General features: G+C 38.3%; 1 protein-coding gene across 1 annotated transcript; it reads left to right on the top strand.

Moving 5' to 3' along the window:
- The first annotated feature begins 12,453 nt into the window (after window positions 1-12,453).
- On the top strand, window positions 12,454-12,837 carry LOC147476254 (uncharacterized). The gene has a single exon (XM_086585676.1). It carries the CDS (start codon window positions 12,454-12,456, stop codon window positions 12,835-12,837), a length of 384 nt encoding a protein of 127 aa, XP_086441802.1.
- Window positions 12,838-14,385: the final 1,548 nt, after the last annotated feature.

Here is a 14,385-nt window from a genome sequence, read left to right as displayed (position 1 = left end):
AATGGAGGGTGTAAACAATATAAAGTGTAAAGTTTACACTCTAAGTGTAAAAAAACTCCTTCCAATGGAGGTTCTATGATAAATACTCAAAACTGTAATATAAATCCCGTAGAGACATTACATATTGGTTAATTATGTATATAATAAATACAAATTAATTGTATTTTTATGTTTTTGTAGATTACGACACGTAATGATGAAATTTCAGAAAGAATTGGCATTTTAGCATGGAAACAAGGTGAATATACTAATTGGAAACAAAGCCTTTTTATCAAGTTCAAAAGAAGCCTATTGGAAGCTTAAAAAGATCATAATCAAGTCCATGAAGCCTGACCAAAATAATCAATTCCGGGTCAACCTTAGTCAAATCTTGCAGAAAAATGAACTAAACTTCAGAAAATCATATCTTTTGACTCCGAACTCCGTTTTGAGTGTGTAACCTGTCAAAACGATTAGCGCGACAAGCTCTACGCAATGGCATATATGTTTTATCAATTGATTGGACTGAGAATTAAAATAGGTCCGAACCAAGACAAAGTAAAAAATTTAATTACTATTCATCATGATATCATCAAGTGGAAGCTTATGTAATCACCCACTTTCACCACTTAATAAATGCACAAACTACTTCTAATTATTTATCTTATAATGGGAATTACTATTCACCACTTTCTCCACTTAGATTAAATAAATTCAATTATAAAAGTAGATTAAATTGTAACCTTTGGATTGAAAATGTAAGATGCAATCTTGGCCACCCATTTCGCTCATTTGAAACTATAAATAGGAGGGTGATGCTCTAAATAAACTTGCCAATTTACTTGTGATTTATGGCCTTGTAACCCTTCACTCTCTTCTTTCTTTTTTTAGTTTCATGTTTAGAAAAATAATTCTATAGTTTAGGAAATAAGAAACTTCTTCTTCTTCTTCTTTATTTTCATTAGTTGTATTTATCTCTCCATGAGCTAACTCATCCCTTGTGGAGGGTTAGATAAACCCATGTGAGGATAACTTTACTAATGAAGATGTAATTCAATTGCTTAAAATTTAACAAATTTGATTTTTACTTCAATTACAAAATAGTTAGAAGTGAAAAACAAACTAGAGGTTGAAATAGTGTTTTAGAGATAGGGTGCTAATTTAATCTCTCATGTTAGTAGAATCTCTTTAGAGATTTAGAAATTCTACTAGGGATCAAAGTTTAATTTCTCACTTTGATTTGTCTATGAATCAAAGTAAATATGAAAACTAACAATTGAAATATGTCTTTCATTAATAGTAGTTTGAATCACATGGTAAATCAATCCTCCACACTTACTTCTCTATCTTCTATCTTCTTTAGTAATTTTAGAATAAATTTTTTATTAGTAACTTTTGTAACTTGTAATTAAAAGAAGTGTAGTGTAGTGTAAAAACTTCCACTTAAAGTCTTCTCTCATTTAAGGTTTCTCTTGAGTAGTATAACTAAGTTGTGAACAAGTGCTCTTGTTCTTAGGCATGAGACGATTCCTTTACTCGAACTATATTTCAACATGAATCGAGAGTAAGATAATTGATATAAGTGTGAGTTAGAGTAACGTCTAATTTAATTCTTATCAAATGGCGCCGTTGCCGGGAAAACATCTACCGAAGCAATATAGCGGAGCTCGTATAAGTCACGGGGAATCCCCTCCAATTCTCTCCTTCTCATTTTTTCTTTTTATTTAAAATTTTTTTTTTGTCTATTGTCCTCTTTTAACTTTTGTTTTTTTTCCACGATTCTCAAATCTGGCACTAGATTCCAGTCACGGGACACGACTAAAAAGGTGGCGTGCACGAGTCCCCCAGTTTAACAGTGTCGGCGCGCGACTTGTGGTTGTTGTTTATGAGTCGCGCCCGCTACTATTCTGGGGAATTAGATTCCCACATTTGAACGTCAAGTACTCCGGATCCATATGATATCAATGCCTATCTATGTCAGTGAACCCTGTTCTTGGAGGGGATAGTAGTGTTCCATATCGTGTGAGGAAGTTCCAAAATCTTATCTATAAAGCGAAGTTGCGGGATGCTTTTCAGGGTTCGTTTTCTCCCACTCCTTGACTCACTTGTAAGAGGAGTCTATTTTTTACATGATATAACCTGTTTAGACCTTGTATGCGTATCGTAGTGTGTATTATAATATTTGTTTGAATGAATGGGATTGTTTAGCATATATATGTTTGTGTGGAATGTTTGGTATAAAAATTTGATTTTATCAAGAAAGAGGAAAACATTCTAATAAGGGATTAAAATCCAAGTTGGGTAAGTTGTTTCTAAGCCCTTCGGGACAAAATTGCTCTCTATATGACATTTGCAATCTTAATGATTATTGAAAATGAATCATTATACAAAACTTGTGTTAACTAGTGTGTCATATATATATTGTGTAAACGAAGCTGTTTTAGTGAGTTGTCATATATAATCTGTGATAAAATTGAGTTTTCCAAGTTTATTTGTAATATGAGATTTGTTTTTTGACGACACATGCTACAATTTGTTGATTATAAGTTGTTTACATGCTGCGTAATTTTGTACCTTGTATAACTTGTATTTTAGTTTGTGTTGTATTGTCATATTTGTTTGTATAATTTGTGAATAGTAAATAAAAAAAAAAAAAAAAAAAAAATAAAATATCTCATATCCAAACAGTGTCTAGGAAGCTTGCAAACTTTAATATTATCTAATTAAGGAACGTGCTTGCACGGAAAACCTCCATTAATCTGTCAAGTGACTTGGCTGTTTGTCTATGCCAACGTAATCTTTGTTCAACTGTTATCAATAGCAGAGGCTCAAGCTTATGTTTTTCATCTTCTTCATCACATAATTGCATCAATCACATGTAAAAATTCATTCCTTGTATGCCTTAGTTAATTTTATGCTTGCATGAGATTAATGTCCGGTTATAGTAAGGAACTTGAACACACATACCGTAAAAAGAAATGCAATAAGCAATTACGTAAATTATCACCTCAAACAAGCTCTTCCTCTATCACTAAACCTCAAAAAGCGCATCCGTTGCCATTAACTCCTATAGTTATGGTTGAAACGACTCCAGTCGAGAAGCCCTTTCCGGACTTCTACACTGCTTTAAAGGAAGGACCTTCTTCCTGTATCAAACTTGCAGAATGTGATGTCGATTTTCAAATCCCACCAAACGTCTTCAATTTGTTACCCATTTACCATGGTTTAGAACATGAGAAACCATACAATCACCTTCGTCGGATACATACAGTCTTGAATACTTTCCATCATCCTAACGTTTCCGATGAACAAGTTTTGCTACGGTTGTTTCCTTTCACCTTAGCCGATAAAGCTTCGGTCTGGCTAACAGGTGAACAACCTCATTCTTACAACACATGGGCAAAATTGGTGCAATCTTTCATGATAAAATTCTACACTCAAAAGAAAACTAAGAGATGCTTCAAAAGATTCAATTCTTTTGACAACATCCTCAGGAATCTTTTACGGAAACCTGGGAAAGATTCAATGATTTTCTTCTCGAATGTCCCCATCACCAACTTGACACTAGTGTCTTCGTCCGTTCTTTCTTTAATGGTTTGTCCAAGCATCAACAAGAAATGCTCGACATCATGAACGACGGTAATTTCATGGATAAAAGTGCTAATGAAGCATTCCAATTTTTGGAAAAACAAGAACCGAGAAGTATCTCTTGGGAAAGGACTGATTCTTCCCGCTCATCTCACATCACTTCTCCAAAAGCCACATCTATGTTTGAAGTCAAACCTAATTCATAATTAAAAACTCTGATCGCGTCCCTAACCTAGAAGGTAGATGCTCTTTCCGTGCAGATCAATGATAAAAAACTGCAACAAGTCATGAACGTCAATAGTTCCCCATGTTATCTTTGTTAGAGCCTAGCCCATACTAAACTCTCTTGTCCATTGTTTTATGAATCCACGCCGTGTCAACTTGAAGAAGTTTGTGCCTTCAACATTCCTAATAGCGCACCATGGCGACAACATCCAAATTTTTCTTGGCGTAACAACCAACAACAACAAGGCCCTCCAGGTTTCACCATTCAACCCGTTAGGCCACCTCCAAACTTCAATTCATATCAGCAAGGATATAATCAGCAATTCTAGTAAGGACAAGCCCAGTTCCCGAGTAATTCTATTTCAAATTTGAATTGTGGCCTTGTGCCCGCCAATCAAAATTTCTTACATCAACAACCCATCAACAACTACCGTAATTTCGTTCCAACAGCACCACATGTGCAATCTCTAGTTGATAAACTCAGCGACAATATTCTAACTTACATGAATCAACAATCTCAAATCCTGACATCAATTCAACAATCGCTTCAGATGTTAACCCAAGAAAAAACTCAGAAAGGTGTGTTTCCTGGCCAAGCAATAATCCTAAACCCTAAGCCCACAAACACAACCTTTGAAGCTAGCAATAGTCCAAGTACTAGTAATCCCAATTAGGGTGAGGTGAATGCAGTCACCACACTTCGTTATGGCAGAACTGTTGACAATCAAATCCATTATGCGGTTCAACCTTTTGAAAATTTGAGACCCTTGTTAGCAATTCGCCGAATTATTCACGAATCGAATTTTTGAAGGGCAAAACGTATAATACTTCCGAATGTTTGAAAAATTCGGAATAATTTGCGATTTTTGCCTTGAAACGTATAATTTGGATTTTGGCAAATTTTTCAAAAATTCGGCTCCAAAAAAAAAAAAAAAACAAACTTTGCTTTTATAATTTTTGGGCAATATTTAAATTGTCATGTCATGGTGTGTGTATTTTGAAATTTGAACTGTAATTTCAATTTAAGAACAAATAAATGAAGGTACCTATGTGGACCATTCACTTGGTTTCAATGTTTTTGTAGCTAAATTGTTTAGATATGTTTGTTATGTTGTAAAGAATGACAACTATTATTAATAATTACTAACATAATATCACGAATTTTTGACTTTCAAATTTTTGCAACCAAACGTTTAAAACGTGTATTAATTAAACACCGCATAATTGTCATATTGCGAATTTTTGCCCGAATATTTGACCGTACCGTTTTTTAGAATCACCGAATAATTATCAAATTATTCTTGTACCGAATTTTTGTCAAATCCTGAATTGCTAACAAGGGCTGAGACAGAACATGTACCTACATCTGCCGAGGAGCCGACAACTGAAGCGACAGACCTTACTAAGTCCCAATCTAAGCAAAATGACAAAGAGGAAGTTGATCTGTTTGAAAAATACATACCAAAAACACCGTTTCCAGCACGGTTGGTGAAGAGGTAGAAATAGTGGTGTTGGGTTTGCTGTTCATCTTAGATCATTTGTTAGGAGGAAGAGGTTTATGATGGTTGGAAAATCTCTTTCTAAACTTTCACATCTTTCTTTAACTTGTTCTAAGTGATTACTAAATGTAAAACTCTTGTTTGTAAAAAGGTAGAAGGATTAAACTTTGTATTTTTAAGATTTGCAGATTAAAAAATGAACTAGAGATGGATTTGGTAAAGTGGACTAACTTACCAATTCAAACTACATTCATTTGAACTTGTCAAAAGAACATAGTTCTAACTTTGCTTTTGTTTCTTTTGAAATCGACTACTTTTGATTTTCAACTTTTAGGAGATTTCGATTTTTGAATCTTTTCTTTTTGAAGCTTCACTATTCTGTTTTTGTACAAGGCCTTCTCTTCTCTTTTTACTGTTCATCCAATTCTCAACTTGTTAGTTGGGTACGCTTTTTATTGTGTGTAGTAACGGTTAAGGGATTAATGGCAAAGAAATAAAAAGGTTTTTAGAAATTGGTGAAGGCTCAAGGAGGGTAACTGACACACGCTCCTTTTGTGTGTATGAGATGGTATATGGATGTGTAGATGGAATATGGATGATGGTCGTTAAACAAAACAGAAGCATATCAAAACCTAATTATCCCTCAATGAGTAAAAGATGAGTAGGATATTGTTCCACTTTTAAGTGTATGTTATATGAAGGATAAGACTGGAAAGGGGGTTTGAGGGATTAAAAACTATAATTATAGATATTGTAAATTGCTTAACTAAACTAAACTAAACTATTGAGAATTTATAAGAGAAGGAATTCAAGAAATTAGAATCCACCGCTACCTTTGATCTGTGACCTTCTGCTTCACGGTTATTCTCACGAGTAGACTACAATTAGGCAATCGAGCGAGTGCCGATGTCCTCTTGGATGAAATATCTAATTCTACTCAAGATTGTTCCTATGTTTATGTTACTAGTATCTTCTTTCCTTTTATGTAAGGGGCAACCATTTAATGTATTACCGAGAGTAACATCAAAGAGTACTTTCTAATAGGGGTTTAAGACAAAAACAAAGAATACTTCCCTAGGCAGCCACTCCACGAGTTACCTGATATTAGCTTTTTACGACCACTTAGGTTTAGAACTCTCTAAAAAAGAAATCAAGGTTCCTTACTCCGCGATCTTAGTTGAAGAGTTAGAATAAGGATTCTTTAGAACAACTACAAATTAGATTATTACAATAAGGAACTTAGGTTTCTTCCTAACAAACATTAAAACAAAACAATTAAGTTTGAAATCATGCACTTAAACAAAATACAAATTTCTAAAAGAAAGGTGGAGAGTTAATCCTCCTCATGTGAAACTATCATTAGTTGTTTATTTGAAAAAGGTTTTGATTCTTCTTTCCCTAGCATGCATGGCTCACTTACATGCTAGCAAGTGAAACCAAACAATGACTTATCTCTAAGCTCATTGTTTGATTTCTAACTAGACACTACACCAACTATCATTTTGGGATAGGATGTAGTGTTAGTTGTTCATCCTAAAAACCTACCAAACTATAAATGTTTTTAACCATAATGTTTTCCCTCAGTTGGATTAACTCCCAAAGGGAAGTTAGCTCATGATCCTTGGGACAAGGACTTATGAACTAATAAAAACTCCAAAGAGAAAGAGAGAGAGAGAGAAGAATTAACAACAACCAAACTCACTTCTATTATATCACTAGAAGAACAAGTGTTCCTCCATTAAAACTATTACAAGCTTTTTGCAAAATAAAAACTAAAACTTACTTCTCATTTTCACTAAGGAACTAAAATAATGCCATGTGAGGAAAAAAGTCAAGGGAGTAAATGGAGTATCCCCCACCTTTGTCTAATTTCTTCTCCATTTGAGAGAAATCTCATTTCCTCCCACGTGAATTAACAAACCACATTGATTCATTTTTATCTACCACATTAAAAGAAAGTGACACCTTGCCTTTTTCTCACTATTAACACATAATCTAATTTATTACATGCAAGGTGTCAACTTTGCACCAATAATTTGTTATCTTTGTCTTGACATGCTCCATGATTGATTACTCATCCAATCTTGTGGCCCCAAGATGGTGGGTCCATATGCAAATCCGATGGCGATCCGGTATTTTGGGGCGGTTTACAACTTCCGTAAATAGATTATGCGAGCAGCTTCTCTTGTCGATTTCTGGTCTAGGAGCTTTGGAAGTTTGATGCTTCAAAGGATTTGGAAGAATTCATATATCTCGCGTTCCTCCTCGTGCTTTATTGCGTAACCAATATTTCCATGTTTATTGCAAATACACGCAAAAGTATGAAAACATATTTATTTCATGATTATTAAACACATAATGAACCAAATTTATATGTCTCAATGGGGTTTCATAATACACTTTTGGGTGCTTATCATTACCCCTACTAGGGCAACACAAAGAATACTTCCCTAACTCTAAAGAACTGCACTACTAGAAGAAAAGTAAAAAAGACTAGCATGATATTACTATTGCAAAACATAAACCCTATTTTATACTTCCATCCCTTGGTGTGGGCAATGGAACTAATAACTAAAAACATAAAGAACTAACATGTTTGGTGTGGGCAATGGAACTAATAACTAAAAACATAAAGAACTAACCTGATTAGAGAACACCATGAACCAGAAGAATCAAACCCTAGGCACCGGCTTGAAGAAGAAGATTAGCCTTCCATGAAAAGGAAGAATATAAAGAACGAGAAGAAGAAAAGTCGAAGAAAATAAGACTAGAAAGACTAATTTATCAAGACTCGACTAGTTAAAACCAATATTTTATTATTAATCTCTCTCAGTCTCAAGTTCTGGAGACAAGAATGTAAGTGAATTGGCGAGTTTCATGAGGCACTTAGGTCCTCTATTTATAGGGGGTTACAATGAGTTCTAGAAACATCCCAAACCGTGGCTTGTTTCCAATTACAATTCAACTTCTTTCAGAGTTCAACATCGTTTCCAAAATAGTAAAAGAGGTGGGCTACAGTGTCAGTTCATGCGTCCGGACACACGGGCCTTACGTCCCAGACACAAGAGTCTGTTTTTCCTCTTTTGCTCCATCTTTTTTTCCTTTTTATGAGCTTTGGTCTAAGCAACGAATCCTTTTGCCTTGGGCTTCCACATAGGCTTTAAAACAGGTCTAAGTCACATCTTTCATAGCTTCAATTCCTTGGCCTTCTCCATGATTGTCCACGGGCTTTCCATGTGATCCTTAATGCTCCGAATTAATCCATTTTACCCCCCTTTTCTCTAATATTCTATAAAACTCTATTTTTCACCTGTAGAATCATAAAATATGACTTACAAGCACTGTTTGTCCACTAAGATGGCTAAACAAGAGGTATAATTGAGGGTTAAAATGTGCTTTTTGAGCTCTTATCACAACCCCCAACTAGCCTTTTGCTAGTCTCTTAGCAAATAAGATAAAAAGAGATAAGTGATCAAAATCACATCCTAATAACAAAAATAAAATTCTAACTCACTTTTGCAGGCATCGCGATTGCATTTACCATATGCAACAAGGCTTTAAACCTTTAAGTTCCCCAAAAAGGATGAGTTATAGTCTCGTGAGGGTTTTTAGGTGATATACCCACAAAATTAATCAATAGCATATTCAAGAATGATAGTATTTTTCAGAGAGAAAAATTCCTTACCAACTTAGTGCTTACTCCAACAGACGGTCTCTATTGCTAACTACATTGCTGCAAAGACTCATAGATTATGATGGGAGATAGTAAAAATTGACAAAATTCTCAATCAAGGCTTATGTGTGTACTCAGTCAATCTCCTATACTCTCCTATCCAAGAAATAGAATCCTTAGTCTACCTTTAGACAGATAATCTCGACTTTCAATCCTCATCGGTCATACTCTCAGAAAAGAATTTTTTAGAAGATGGTTTACTATTTTACCTCATGTATGTGGGGAAAAGAATAATAATTATGAACATCCCACATACTACCTTGAAAAGCGAACTTCTGGATGAAAGTAGTCTCATGGAAAAAATGTCAATCACGTATGAAGTGTCGGGTCCTTCACTTTAGCATCCTCTCACTTATTCTAGTCGTACCATACTGTAGTGATAAGTCATGGGTTGTAACTTGGCTTGGGTATTGGTTTATGATGGAAAGGTAAAAAGGGTTCAAAGGTTATTTCTGAAGACACTAAGGGTTTTGCTTCTTTTTTTAGAAGATTTTTTCAAATTCTATATTACAGAGAATTTTTTCCTTTGTCTTAGCTTTTCCATCCATTCTGTTCAACTTTTTTTTTTTTTTTTTTTTTTTTTTTAGCTCAGTGGTATATCCTTGATTAGTACTGGATATGTTTGTTTTCCACTTGCTTATTTCACTTAGAATAGAATGATGGTCTTCATTGTATCTCTCTAATATTTCCTTGTAATCTTCCTTTTGTGCTCTTTCTTCATCTTTGTGCCCCTCGTATTCTCAAAAACATATGGGTATGGTTGATAAAGATTTTGGGTTGTACTCATTGTCTGGAGTTGGGTAAAGGATAAAGGGTTTTGAAAGGAATGGCTTGATGTAAGGCTCAAAAGGGTTTAACATGATGGTCCTACTAGGTGGGATAAAGGCTGAATGGGTTCACTACTTGACTTATCAGTATGATACTCTATTTTGAATAGACTACAAGACCTAATGGCTATTTCCCCAGTTGATGTCACTTTGTGATTAACCAAATCAATGAATAATGAGACTATATTACAATGACATAAAGAACTGAAAGATGTTGAGTCACTAAGACTCGGATTTTTTGTAAGAACTCTCCGAAGAATGAGTATAAAGCTCAAGTCTCACGGGCTAAGTCTAAAAAATCTACTTCCAATTTACTAGGGGTTAAATCTCTCTTCTAGCAAAAGTACATAAAACTGACCAAGTACTATGGTGGTGTCTTGATAAAGAATTTTATCAACAAGAACTATGTCCCAGCATAATAAATAGTCTAAGTGGTAATGAAATCAATAATATCAACTATCTATCAAACTCAACATTAAGCAGTATAGAATCTATATCCTAGACTTATCATTAAAATTCATTTTTCTCATGCTACTGATATAGAAACAAAAATATTTTTGTTTTTGAAAACTAATTTTTGAAATTCATTTCTCAAGTACACCCTCCCCCTACTTATGCATGCATTGACCTCAATGTATAAAGAAGTAAATGAAATTGATGAGAAAAAGGTAGGATATTACTGTAGCGACCCAATTTATGATGGCTGATGGTCCGGCGGGTGATGGATCCAGAAAAAGGACATGCAGTAGGGTGAAGGGCATTCTATTAGGGTCATGGACATAGGAGTCAAGTATGAAGGCTGAGAACCGAGGACTGGCAGTGTAGAGCCGCGACGGGAAAGGATGGCTGATCTGGAATTGTACCATCAGGGCACGTGCCTAACAGGAGCACGGGAAAAACCTTAGGGTCGTACGGGAACCTTCCACGCGGCAATCCAGGGACCGAGAGATGGAGGGACACGTGGATGGCCTAACAGAGAGAGGAGAGATTATAAATAGAATAGGAGAGGAGGAGAATAAGACAGGTCACAACATTTGGCGCCGTCTGTGGGGAGAGAGAGTGGAAAATAGGGAGATGGCAACAAAAAGAAGAGTGGGTCGACCAAAAAAGACAACAGTCACCGAGATAGAGGTGGAATCAGTCAGGAGTGAAGGGGAGGAGCAAGGTAGGGAAGTGACAGTAATGTCAGAAGCGGAGGAAACAAGGTTGTTGCATGAGGAGATAGCGAGGTTGAGAAAAGAAAATGAGGGGTTAAGGAGGGAGAAAGAGACAATAGAGGAGTCGGAAAGGGAGGTGTCAAGAGAAGAGAAAGAGGAGGAAGGGGGAACAGATGCGGAAGAACAGACGGTGGTGGGGCTTACCAAGGAGCAAGTCAGAGAAATGATCGCCATCGATCTGAAGGCTAGTCTGGAACAGACCAAGGGCATGGGAGGTCTGGCGAAGTCAGGGTGGTGGCGGTGAACCGCAACCAATTTGGCGGACTTCGATCCGAAGTCGGAGGTGCGAAGAGGCTCAACCCAGCCAAGGTTTGAGAGGCGATGGGATTTGGGGACCCAGCACGACCACATTTATCATTTCCGGCGGCCAGATCTTTGTTATGGCGAGAGCTGCGGTATGATGAGGCGAGATGTATGATGTTCCCGACAAGCTTAAAAGGGGGAGCATCTGATTGGTATTACAGATTACCTTCTAAGAGTATTAATAACTTTCAGGAGTTGGAGCAGGCGTTCATTGATCATTTTATACACCAAAAGAAGCGTGTGGTGGACATTGCGGCATTGTTCAACGTAAGGCAGAGGTCCGCTGAATCGGTAAGGGATTTCTTGTGTAGATTCAAAGCGGAGACCTTGAAAGTGGAGAATCTAGACGAAAGGATGGCGGTGATAGCCTTCGAGAGAGGATTGCGCCTGGGAACAAGGGTACATGAGTCGGTAGCCAAGAATGAGATTGCAACATTACAGGATCTGTATCCGAGGGTGGAGAAGTACATCAGATATGAAGACACCATGCAGAAGGAGGTGAGAAGACCAGGGAAGGCGGTGTTATCGCTGGAGAAAGGTGAGGGGCGTCGGCGGTATGAGTCCTCGGACAATGGGGGTAGCGGATACCGAGGGTATTCGTCGCGGCCCGAGAGGAGCAGAAGAAGAGGCTAGTAGGGAGAGTCGAGACAAAAAGCCCTATCGCGAGGTAGAGCAAGTGCCATTGAACAAGTCGTTGAGCGAGATACTACCGTTAATTCAGAATTTGTAGGGGTATGAGGGTCCACGAACCAAACCAGTGGAGGTACAAGGCAGACCCTATTGTGCCTATCATCAAATACATAACCATGAGACGGACGGCTGCTATGTGTTAAGATGGTTAATTCAGAGGATGATAGGGAAGGGGTTGTTGAAGGAATTTATAACAGAAGAAGAGAAGGTAGAGCAAAGCACCGACCCAGAGGAGGATATTGGGGACGATCAACGTGATCTTCAGTGGAGAGATATTGAGTCACAATGCACACTGAGACAGAATACGGCGGGCGGCAAGCATACTGCAGATACATGAATCAGCAGGGCATTCGCGGGCGACTTCCTGGTCTGCGAATGGAAGGGGAAGTATAATGTTCACCGACGCGAACCTTCAAGCCATCGATTCCCCGCATGAGGACGCGCTGGTGATCACTGTGGCTATAGGAAATTACATGGTAAAGAGGGTGTTAGTGGATTGCGGCAGTTCCGTAGATTTACTGTTTAGAGGGACAATGGAAGAAATGAAGATAGAAAGGAAGCAGTTGAGATCCTCACTGACAAATCTATATGGGTTCAACGAAAGCATGACGGAACCTTTGGGGGAGCTTCTGCTCCCAGTGACCACAGGACCCGTTATGGTGTTCTCGAGATTCAAGGTGGTGGATGCCGACTTCGCGAATACTGGCGCCATCACGGGAAGGAGGTGGATTCATGAGATGAAAGCAGTTCCCTCTACCTACTACCAAGTGATTTGATTCCCTACCCCAACCGGGGTATATGAGGTCCGCGGGGATCAAGTGTCAGCTAAAAATAGTCACCAGAGTACAGTGAAGAGGTTGATCCACGGATCAGAAGAAGAGACTTCGCGGTCCAGGAAGAGGCAGGCATATCAATTACAGTGCACCGTCGGGGAGGGGTCGGTAGAGTTAACAGAGGGACCGAAGACCTTGGATGAGATAGAGGTAGTGAATTTGGGGGAAGGCGACGAGGAGAAGTTCACATCAGTGGGGTCCAGTTTGCCTGGGGAATGGAAGGTTAAGTTAGTATAGTTTTTGCCTGCCAATAAAGATGTGTTTGCATGGGCGATTGAGGAAGTCACCAGATTAGACCCAGAATTCGCGTGTCATAAGTTACATATGAGAGAAGACACGAAGCCAGTAAGACAGAAGATGCGAGGAATTCGACCAAAGTACGCTGAAGGAATTCGCGAGGTTGAAAGGGGCAGGTATAATACGAGAGGTGTCGTTTACTGATTGGTTGTCAAATGTGGTAGCGGTGCCTAAGAAGAATGGCAAGGTACGTATGTGCGTCGACTTCACTGACGTGAATTCAGAATGTCCCAAGGACAGCTACCCCATGCCGAGAGTAGACGAGCTGGTGGATAGAACCGTAGGGTTTAAAGTGTTTTCCTTCATGGACGCGTCAATGGGATATAACCAGGTGGCCATGTATGGGCCAGATCAAGAGAAGACAGCCTTCGTGGTGGAAGGCGGTACATATTGTTATACGAGAATGCCGTTCGGATTGAAGAACGCCGGGGCCACATTTCAGCGGCTAGGGGAGAGAATGTTTGAAAGCAAGATCTGAAGGGGGATTGAGATTTACATAGATGACATGGTGGAGAAGAGCATGTCGGAGGAAAAGCATTTAGAAGGTTTGAAAAAGATGTTCAATATACTACGGTTATACAATTTAAAGCTTAATCCAGAGAAGTGTACATTCGGCGTTACTACGGGGAAGTTTCTGGGATACATAGTTACTTACCGGGGAATAGAGGCCAATCCCGAGCACATAAGAGCCCTAGTAGAGATACCGTCACCGCCTCGTCAACAATGAAGTCAGACTTACGCGTGAAGGGTTCATGGCTTTGAATAGGTTCATCTCCAAGTCATCGGATAAGTGTAGGCGTTGTATCGATTCTTTGAGAAACACTCTGGATTTCGAATGGACTGCGGAATGCGAGGAGGCGTTCCAGGAGTTGAAGAGTTATTTAGGTAAGGCTCCTCTGCGGTCGCGACCAGAATAGGGAGAAAAATTGTACTTGTATTTGGGGGTCCGCGGGTATGCCATTAGCTTCGAGTACAGTCGAATTGTGGGAGAGTTAGAAAAGCGGTGTATTTCCAAAGTAAAACACCTTTGGAGGCGAGACCGGTATAGCAGAAGTCGAAAAATATGCCTTGGCATTGGTGTTCTCTGCCCGGGTTGAAACGATACTTTGAAGCACACTCAGTAGTGGTGGTGACAAATCTGCCTTTAAAGCAAGCGTTGAAAGCGTTGAAAAAAGTCCGGGAGGATCTTTGAAA

The sequence above is a fragment of the Coptis chinensis genome, chromosome 9 (genome assembly GCF_015680905.1).
Source record: "Coptis chinensis isolate HL-2020 chromosome 9, ASM1568090v1, whole genome shotgun sequence".
Taxonomy (NCBI): domain Eukaryota; kingdom Viridiplantae; phylum Streptophyta; class Magnoliopsida; order Ranunculales; family Ranunculaceae; genus Coptis; species Coptis chinensis.
The sequence above is the reverse complement of the archived record's forward strand: the minus strand, read 5'-3'. Positions and strand labels throughout refer to the sequence as shown.